The 10,382-nt window shown below is 48.6% G+C and overlaps 1 protein-coding gene across 2 annotated transcripts in view; it reads left to right on the forward strand.

The window, feature by feature from the left end:
• The window catches only part of MYBBP1A (MYB binding protein 1a), a 59,880-nt gene extending 50,068 nt beyond the window's left edge, over positions 1-9,812 (forward strand). Inside the window, exons 25-27 of one of the 2 annotated variants that reach the window (XM_082328356.1) lie at positions 5,805-5,906; positions 7,068-7,192; positions 9,167-9,812. In XM_082328356.1, the coding sequence (XP_082184482.1) occupies positions 5,805-5,906; positions 7,068-7,192; positions 9,167-9,698 (759 nt within the window). In that variant the 3' untranslated portion in view covers positions 9,699-9,812. Of the gene's footprint in view, positions 1-1,632; positions 1,739-5,804; positions 5,907-7,067; positions 7,193-9,166 lie in introns of those variants that run through there. The other variant, XM_082328358.1, reaches the window with a different exon arrangement.
• The last annotated feature ends 570 nt before the right edge of the window (positions 9,813-10,382 follow it).

Here is a 10,382-nt window from a genome sequence, read left to right on the forward strand (position 1 = left end):
CATGATTTAGCCCTAAGTTCTAGTTTGGGTTCTGTTGTATAGTGAATATTGTCATGAAAGAAAGTATTTGGGGGCGGCTTGTCTGGGTTTTGGGAAGCTCACAGCTGATTCCTGGCTGCGTCATGGTCTGTGTGACTCAGTCATGTTACTTGGCCTCTGTGAAATGGAGGGAATGATGCTGGCTTACCTTTTACTTCTCAGGAGAAATGTGAGAGTAATTACAGGTGAGGCGAGGGTGCTTACATCGGATAATAACAGGAGTTATGAGTATACAGAATACTAAAATACTTCATTTGGTTGTCAGTTTGTTATTAGCCTCTAAATAGCAGAGGAAGGCTGTGCCCCTCCCAAACCTCTCAGCTTACCTGTATATGGACATGGAAAATCTTCTGCTTTGGCTCAGGTAATGGGCACGCTCTCGTAGGGCCCCAAACCCACTTGCTGGGGCCCCTCTGGGTGCAACCCCACCATAGGGACCTGAGCCACAACAGCAGCAAAATGCCAGGTTGTGTCTTTGCTCTGGGACCCTGCATGCAGCATGGAGCTAGGGCAAAGCTTTAGCTTTCACAGTGTGAAAACAGTCAGCATGCTGAGTTTCAGACCTCTTAAACGCTTTCTCGTCGTGACTGTGGACGTTCAGTAGGGTGGAAATTTTGCTGAACTATTTGCTGCTAGAGAAGAGAGTTTACCTTGGTAACCTTGAGCTGTGCTAGGGGGTGTGAGGTCGTGCAGGGTGGGTGGAGGTATGTGTTTTGCAGAAGGCACTTGGCACTGTACTCGGCCATGAATCTGCACATTTATCCATCAGCATCAGGTCTGTTATGGGGGAGGAGGGGGAAGGATGGAGACAGCGCAGCGTGCGGAAAGAATGCAGGTTGGCCGGGCTTCTCCAGCTCACGGAGCAGTGATGGATCTGTCAGGCTGATCCCATGGAGGGGAAGGGCTGTTTGTTTTGAACAATGAAATAGGCTGAAGGATGTGCTGGGAATGCATAAATATTAAATGGTGTTCAAACTTCCAGCTAGGAAATGTGCTCGTCTCTTGGTAGCAGAACACTCGTCTGCAGTCTCGAGATACTGCTGTGCCTTCTAAGTCTGGGCTAAGTGTGTCCCCCGCTGCGGTACCTGTGCAAAGGGAAGAGGTGCAGACAGGCTGAGATTGCAGGCAGATGTGAATGCGGAGGCTTCCAGAAACGTTGCCTGGCTCCGTATAACAGCATATTGCCATCTCCCTTGCAGGGAGGGCTGGGCAGTGGCTGGGATGCTGGCTTTGGCTCTAGATGCACATGCACCACTTTTTGCTGTATTGCAGCTTTCAGGGGAGCCTTGGGCTTAGACTAAAATCCTACCTGGGAAACTGAGGCATGGAGCTGTGTGGTTAACACCCCTTTCTGGCTGCCAGCCCTCTGTCCTACTGGTGTGACTGAGTGACTGCCGGTATTTACTTCCCGTGCTCTGACAAACTTGTTTTATGCTTTGTGAAGATGAAGGAATGCTGTGAAGTGCAATGAGAGGTGGAATGAAGGTTGGGTCCTGCAGTAGTTGGGGTAGCTCCATCTGTGGTGCAGGAATTGGGAACATAAGAAAAAGCACTGATTGATAAGATGCTGGGGGTGTGCTGTTCTCCTTGTAGAAGTCCTAGAAGCAGAGAACTTTGGATCCAGGAGTGCCATCCACCAGAAACAGTCAGGCTTTTGGAAGCAGCATGTTTGACATAAGAAGACAAAACCATCTCTGCCAGCTGAACCCATGTAGGGTGAGGCAGGAACTGTACTGCTGTATTGGCTTGAGATGAGATGGGAGTTCCAGCTGTGAAAACTGCCTCCATATTTTTTCCCTTTGGAAAATGACCTGCCCAGATCTGCTGACAACTCCGATGTGCAGGCTTGATTAACCGTCACAGGTATTGCTGAGCTGTAACTGGAACTGAGATTCCCTGCAAAGTGGGACTGGCTGTTACTGAAGGAGCAAAGTAAGAAAAGCAGAAAATGGGAGAAAAACAACATAATCAGCAAGTGATACAAGTGTGGCTGTTGAATATAAGCCATGCGGTCTCTCTGCTTTTAGTACCGAGTGATTGGGTTGTGTGACTCAGGTTGGTAATGCTTTCAGAGGGCAGGGGAAGGGAGAGTTGGATACCTTTGCAAACAGCACATGGCAGGGAATCACAGAAGAGGTGGTTAGACAAGTTCTTCTGGGTTTTCGCTTAAGCCTCCACCTGTAGCATAGCTGGAAGCAAAACCCCTGCTTTGTGCTTCAGTCTTGCTATGTAAAATGGAGATACTTGCCAACCTTGTGCAAGTCTTGCAATCTAATCAGTGTTTGAGGCTCTCCTAAGGATGCTGCAGATGACTGAAATACTACTTTTCTTTTTAAAGCATGTTTGCCATGTGTTGCAGTTTGCCATCTGTTACATAATAGCTTTTGCTTTAATTTTATGATTGCATTTTATACATTCCCCAAATGAAATCACGGTCGGCCTGCAAAAGGATTGACCTGCGCAATCAGGGTGGCAGTGCTAATTTCATCTTTCAGATAGCTGAGCAAGGGAGCAGACCAAAGCAATCTGCTCTGCGAGCCCATAACGTACAGACAATGGCTGGTACCTTATGTAGTAAGAAGTTATGACAAATACTTGGGAAAGCTGCTTTTTGAGGTTTGGACCCAATTCCCATTGAAGAGACTTGGGATTTCATTCCTCGGAAGCGGTTCCCCAAGGCTTGCCAGCAGCCCCAGTCCAAGTTTGTATTGATGTCGCATGCTAACACAAATCCCGTGGGGCAAACCCTCCGCTGTGTATGCTCCCTGCTATGGGAGGAGGAGAGGGAAGCAACGAGTGCATGACAGAAGATACCATCTCATGTAATGCGTAACTGGGAAGTGCTCTGAGGCAGTGGTGATGAGATCAGGATAGTAAGTGACACTGAGCTGAGCAGGAATTGGACTCAAGTCTTTAAGGAGGCTTGACTGTCTGAACCACACCGCATACAGAGGTGCTGGCGGTTTTGTGCTCTTTGGAGTAAATTCCTTTTACACCCTTTGTAGCAGAAGGGAAAGGGAAAAGACACATTGAGAAATAGTAAGGCTTTATCTGAATCCAGCTTCCTTAAAGCCAATCCATTCTGCTTCTGGACTAGAGAGAATTGTACATTCTGTAGGAATTAATTATCTGCTGCTTCTTTGCTGCTCCTTTGGCTTCTTCACCCACCCCCATCCTCTTCTTTGTTCCTTCCTCGCCTTTGAGAGCTGTTTAAAAGTGATCCATTTCAGTAGGGAGCTATTTGTTTGCAGAGCACCTAAATTGTATGGGATTGCTTCTGGCTATTTGTGCTGGTGGAACTGTGCTTGTGTTTCCAGACTCATGCAAAACACTGCTTTTAATATAGATGCTTAGTCTTACAGCACTGGTGTTGCTAGACCAGTGCTATCTTCCATCTCCAGCTGGCCAAGCCACCCTCTTCGTTCTACAGGTCTGCATGAATTTGGTTGGGCACCCCAAACCAGACGCATGTCCCAATTTCCCAAGCACCTGAAAACTGCTTGCAGACTTGTGAAAATCAGCCCCTCAGGTGTTGTTCAGAGCTATAGGACTTTTCTATTGACTTCAGCAGGATTTATTTCAAACCCTTGAAAGCATCAGGGCAATTCTGGGAAGTAGGGATGGCAGCAAGAACAGCCAGAGTCCAGCCAGCGCGATTTAAATGCAGTCATCTACATCATTCATCTACAGTGAAGAGAAAATGCAATTTATTTTTAACACCTTCTTAATTCCAAAATGTTCATATATTAAAAAGATGAAATGACAGTTGACTTCACTGTGGCTCCTTCTCACAGTACTGCCCTGGTTCCTCTCGTCCTGAAGAGCTGACAATCCATACTGATTTTCTCTCACTGTGAACCTGTATGCAACTTAGCAAAATAGGGATCTCAACTTAATAGCCTCTCTGAAAGCTACTTTAACCACAAGTAATGACTGTTAGCCTGGCAATATCTTGTCCTTCAAATTGCAAAGAAAATTTTTATGCAAATCAGTCTGTTTTGTTTTCATTATTGATTTGCTGATCATTAGTAGTAGTAGTAGTAAGCCTAATAAATGGAGTGTGCATGGCCCATGGAGTGTTCTATCCCACATGGGAAGATTTTTTTTTTTTTTTTTTTAAAAATCAAACACCCTGTATTTGTTTCTCGTTTTACCTGAGAGACTTTAGAGCTGCTGAATTGTATGACCTTGTAGGTTAATGACAGCTCTGGAATAGAGTTGCAGTGCATCTATATCAGGAGAGACTAATTAGCAAGTTATTGACAGTCAGATGAAGTTGCAGCGTGAATTCCAGCCAGCAGAACATGGGGGCTTTCTGATACAGGGCTTGAGTGGACCATCCTGATCAGCAAATACCTGTGTCTTTATTATTTTCAAAAGATACTGCCAGGGTGTGGAGCCTGTACAGATAGTAAATGATGCTACTTGAAGGCTGCTGTTCCTGCAGATATGTTATCTGGTCTCCCCGCTTTTTTCTGCTAAAAGTGTTCCTTACGCTCTTGCTGGCCATCATTATTTTTCTGTTGTGGGTGTCATTACTGAAAGAGCTAGCTTTTGGGGAATAAATTTCTTACTTCTGTCTGTGTCTGCAAGGATTTTTACCTTATTTGCCAGCTTTATGCTGATATAGATGGAAAATAGTTTGCTCTGCATCCTTAAAATTACTTCCAGTCTGAATGGAGCAAAAGCAATAGATGGTCTAATGGGAGAGGTTGCATCTCCTGGAGAGCTACGGCCTTCCACTGCTGGGGAGAGGTTTGGTGCAGCGACTTCCGAGCGATGCGTGTCGCCTGAGGCACCGAGGATGCTGAGCCTGGGGTGAACCCCGGCACGTTCAAACTCCAAGCAAAGGCAGGCTTTAGAGAAATAGGCTGTGATGGGGCAGGCCACTGTCTACGATAAGCTTGTCCCTGCAACTCCGATCTCATATTAGTGTAATCCATGCAAGCTGCGGGGCTTGCTGTGGTGCGTGCATCCACACCGATACATCGTGGGGAAGAAAACCACCATGTAAGCGGGGCTGCGAGGGCCAGCTGCAGGCAGAGGATCAGTGCCCCTGGGCCACCTCTTTGATCCGGCTGCCTTTTTATGGCTATTTTCTGCCCTTCTCCACTTGTAAATAACTCTGGCTTTTATTTGACCTATCTTTGGAGTGATTTTCCTCTCAGCCAGACCTTTCAGTGTCTCAGAAACCCTGCAGTACATAAAGGGAACACAAAGAGATGAGATTTTTCTCTCAGTCATTTCAGTGAATTTAAGCTTGATTGACAAGCCCCGTTCTAGTGCTGGCAACTGGGATTTCCTAGGCGTAAGTGTTAATGGATTTTTGCATTAGCACTTTGGGCGTAAATCCCAGCTTCTGCAGCTGAGTAGCTGCTGTCCCTCAGGTGAGTCTGTTGTCTGGCAGCCTCCTGGCCTTTCCAGTGCCGGGGTGGATATAGTCTTTCCTCTTTTTCTCCAGGAGGCAGCAACACGTCTCCAGTTGTGCTTTAGCTTAGAAACTAGGGAGAGCAGCAGGGTTGTGCCTTTGTGGTATGCTTGCTTTTGTTTTGTCCAGTTGTTTCTTAATTAACCTGGGCATCAGCAGCTTCCACCATGTACCCTCCTGAGCATTTCCAGAGTTTGGTGGGTTTTGTGTTCCAGAGTTATTTTGGTGACAGGTTAATCCCGCCAACCCTTATTCATTTTCTGCTTTCTCTTGAGAAGAGTGATTTGTTTCTCCACTTAATGCGTGCTTCTTCTCCATCTCCCCATTTAATTTGCAGAGTTTGAAAACGGTTGGCAAGTGTATCCTGAAGGCTGAGAAAGAGAAAGTTGCCAAGAGCTTGGAGCTGTTGAACTTGCTCCTCAAAACTGTGACAGAGCAGGTGAGTGTGTGACCCGATGTGTGGCAAATGGCCGTTCTTCTGAATACCACCAAAGCCTCTTTTAAATGTCACGCTTGGATTTTACCTTGTGACTGCTCCATCGCTACATCCCACCTCATTTCTTACCGAAGGTACCCCTGGAGGGAATGCCTAGCTGGATTTGAGGACAGAAAAGCCCTTGTGTCTACAGGAGTGATCCACAGCTCTTGAGAGCTGATCTCCAAGAGTTTGTTGAAGGATTTGTGCAGTGTTCTGCAAATGCATGTGGCATCTTCTTTCTTATCAGCAGAAATACGGCCTGGGATACAGTGAGAGTGAGCTGGGTTTTGTCCCAGATGACTGCTCTGTCCTCTCCACTGAACTCCAGAGATTTTAGTTTCCAGAAACTGAGACTTAATCAGAAGCTTTGTGAGTGGGAGTGAAGTTCTAGGGCTTTGTTTTCCCTAATGAAAAACATCTTTTTTGAACACAAGAAGATTTTTCTATAGGTGACAAAATAAGTCTCCAACATGGTCTTATTTACTGGAGCAAAGTAACACAAGCAGCAGAATTGCTGAAGCCCAGTTTCCTACTGATAAGCACTGAGCTCGCACCACAGCCTGTTTCTTTGTGAAGACCTAATAGGAAAGTGGGTGGAGGGGAGAGATTATTTCCAAGGCTCTTGTAGGAACTGAATAGCCTTTGAGACGCCCCGTTCTGTCTGGCTTTACTGAAATTATCCGGTGGGTTAGGGAAGCTGTAGAGGCAGCCAGAGGCAGTGTGATTCTGTCCTTTAGAAACCAGACTGAAAATGCTGCTGCTTTTCTTTTAGATAGGTACATAGTAATGCGTCTTCTTCCCCCTGCTCCCAGCCATGGACTGAAAAGGAAAGAGGGCCCAAGGACCTTTCACTCCTTTTTATGCCAGTACAATTCTAGCTGTTAGACTCATGCTTCTATGCTAGAGACCCAGTTTTCAAGCAAACCCTGTACCTGATGGCGTGGTTTTTGCCCCCAAATTGGAGTGGTGTTGCAGTTGGGCTCGGGGCAGCAGGTCGGAGAAGCTGGACAGGATCGGTTATTCCTGCCATAGTCTTATCCCGAGGATGGCCTGTGCCCTGCAGCTACGAGTGCCCCTCTGTGTTCGCTCTGCAGATTGTCTGTTTGTACTTGCCTCTTGCAGAAGCTGCGTGTGAAGTTGACGGAGTTGGACAAAGTGCTGGTAGCTCTGAACCAGCCAGAAGGCATTGGGAATTCGGCACGTCTCGACTCTCTCTACTGGAACGTCATGCGCTGGCTGAATTACACGTATGTGTGCTTGGCACTCGGGCTTCTTGGCTTGCCTGGGGGACTGCCTGCCTCTCCTACTTGTCTTTATTGATGTGGGGAAGTAGGAAGAGAAAGGAAGTCAAGGCAGCGAGCTGGCTGGAGTTTGAGTTAAGTGGACCTCCTGGGTTGGTGAGGTTGAAACGCTTGTTGTTTTGCTTGTTTGGAATAATGCCAGGCTCGTTGTTCCAGGTGCTTACATGCTTAGGATTGGCCCTTGATGGGAAAGGATTGTAATGGATATCTGATATCTGATCGTGTCTTGCCAGTAGAGGTAGGACAGCTGATCACCCAAGGTTAGAGCGCCTGCTTTCAGCAGTCCCAAGTGGTGGCCTGGTTTAAGAGCCATCGCCAAAGCTGCAGAGAAATTTCTAGGCTAGGATGAGTCACTAAGCTCCTACCACATCGCTATGGATTGATTCTGCAAATGTGAGCCTGGAGGGAATGAGTAGCTGTCCTGGGAAGTGACTGGATACCAGAGCGTACATGCCGGGACCTTCAGTCCTCTCCAGTGATTTTTGGGCTCCTTAGTGTCTGGATCCCCAGCCTGATGCTTGGTTGCCTTGCGGCTCTGAAAGCTGGGGAGCATTCAGTGTTTATGCTTTAGTGCTCCTGTGTTAAATGGCAGCTGGATTTGACTTTTGCTCCAGGGCTAAAAAAAAGTATAGGATCTCTTTTTCCTTTCTATCAATAGCTTGCAACCAGAACTTTTGTTTCCCCTTCCTGCTGGCAGTATTTAGCGAGACACACAGCGTTAGGGAATGCTGGGCGCTTTGCTCATGACTAGGAGCTGCGGTCCCAGCGTGTGGGTGGCCTGGTCTGTGGTATCTCAGCCCAGCAAGAGGCTCTCAGGGAAATGCTTCCATGTGGCTCACTGTGAGAGGGCTCACAGGCAGGGGGGAATTGTACAAGGCAGCTGAAGCTGTTGCGGCCCCTTCTCATGCTTTGAACAGGCTTGCAGAGCACGGTGGCCTCACCCAGCCCTATGACACAGCTCCAGGCCCCTTCCCAATCTCACTGGCATCGTACTGCCAGGGCTGGCACAAGGAGAAGGCTTGGTTTAGGAGCTAGGAGAGACTGCAGCTAGGAGGGGGATCGCTAAGGTAGGAAACGCTGAGCTTGTGCATGCTGTCTGAGGAAGGGATTGGGGTTCAGGGGTGCAGCCTGCTGTCGCTGTTGGTGCTGTCTTGCTGTGACACGCAGAGATCAATCTTACAGCAGCTTGGAACAAGCTTACAGCAGCTGTGGTTTGTGCACAGGATCCTGGTGGAGGTGCTGAGAGGCGAGTGCTAACGTCAGGTTGTCAGGATGGTGTTTTTCCACCCTGAAGAGATGCAGCTTGAAAAACTCTCTGAAAAGCTTCACATTGAAAACCAGGCCACGGAATTAGAGCCCGGTTCCTTTGCAGGACTCCTCTCTGGGGACTGAGCTGGTGCTGAGCAGCGTGGGCTGGGCGGTGGTGAAGTTGCTGACGGACTCGGTCAGAGAAGAGCAGCAGCAGTGGCTGTGTGGCATGCGTACGAAGGCTGCCTAGATGAGACTGCAATGGTCTGTTGGGGGTTCTTATGGAAGACCTCTTGGGGTTGTTAGGGCAGTGAAGGCCTTGTTGGGGCTGTCATCTTGGACAGACGGTGTCTCAGTAGCTTTGCACAGGGCCACAGGCGGGTGTGCTCGAGAAAGTGGTAAGTACAGCGTTATCTGGTCTGTGGAACTGGGGATTCTTCCTCGAGTCTCCTTGTGCCCTCTTGAGTCCTGGCCTGGCTCCTGCTGTTCCTTTACCCACTCCCCGTGCAGACTGGGGACCGCCTCCAGGGATAACGCTCGTCCTTGCAGCATGCCTGTGCTTCCTGCGCCTTTCCTGTGCTTCTGCCTGTTCGTGGACTGCCTGTAGCATGGATCACACTGCTCCTCGGCTGTAAACTAAGTTGCTCTTGATTTTTGGCGTTCTCTCTGCAGGAAGCCCAAGAAAGAGAAGACAGCCAATAAGCCTGCGCAGGAAGCAGAGCCGCTTAAGCGGAAGAAGAAAGGCTTCCTGCCAGAGACCAAGAAACGCAAGAACCGCAAGAAGAGCATCCAGGAGAATGGGGTAACACCATCTAGTGAAGATGGAGAACCAGCAGCCCCAGAGGAGCAGCCCCCGGGAACAGAAACCCCCAAGCAGAAGAAAGGCCTCGTGCCCGGTAGCAGCAAGTGCAAGAATCAGGACAGAGGGGTCAGGGAGAACGGAGTGGCAATGGCGGGCAGCAGGAAGGAAGCTGCTAATGGAGGAGATGCTGTGGCTGACAAGAAGAAGAAAAAGAAGAAGAATATGAACAGAAAAAGAAAAGGTGATGCAGGCAATGAAGCTGAGCAGGTTCCAGCTGCAAAGAAAACCAAGGGGAATGTCAGCCAGGAGACCCAGAAGAAGCAGGGCAAAGCCAACCAGCAGAAGCAGGGCAAAGCCAAGAAGAAAAGAAAAGAGAAAAAGACTCCAGTGCTACAGGAGTAAACTCTGTGGACTCACCCAGGCCTGGCATGGCTAGCGTGGCTCAGAGGACTGTTTTAATATCTTTTATAACTATAGTTTTTATGTCCTCCATGACTTTAAATAAACCTTCCATGATGCTGAGCTCTAAAGCTGCGGGTCTGACTTGTGTGGAGGGTTCAGCCTAGAGCACAGGGAGCTTCAGGAGGTCGCATACCCTCCAGGCTCTGGTGGATGCCCACTCTCTCTGCTCTGGCAGTGCATAACAGCCTGTGCTTGGGAGCACAGACTCCCGTCTCCCCGATTTCCCAAGGCAGAAGTTGTTTGGATTTCTTGGGGAGTTGCGGTAGGTGTGCTGGCACTGCCGAGTCCTGCGGTCAAGCCCTGTGGGAGGTTCAGAAGTAACTCCTACAGGCACGTTTCTGTCCTGCCCAGGCCCGGCAGTACTCACAGCTTTTCCAGTCTGGGAGATGCTGCCTCTGACATGCCTGGGGTTAAATGGGCTTGCACATGCATATTCTGGGGTCAAATATATCCAATTTAGCCACTCAGGTGTCATCAGTAACTACCATGATCTGGCTTTCTTGCCTTTTTGTTGCTGGGTGCAGGAGGGGTGATGGCCCCTGTGATAGCACAGGGACATCAATAAAATGGTGAAACAATTGAAGCGGCTGATGGCTTTGCTGGTCTGCCGGGCCAGCGGGCTCT

The sequence above is a fragment of the Platalea leucorodia genome (genome assembly GCF_965183815.1).
Source record: "Platalea leucorodia genome assembly, chromosome: 16".
Classification (NCBI taxonomy): Eukaryota; Metazoa; Chordata; class Aves; order Pelecaniformes; family Threskiornithidae; genus Platalea; species Platalea leucorodia.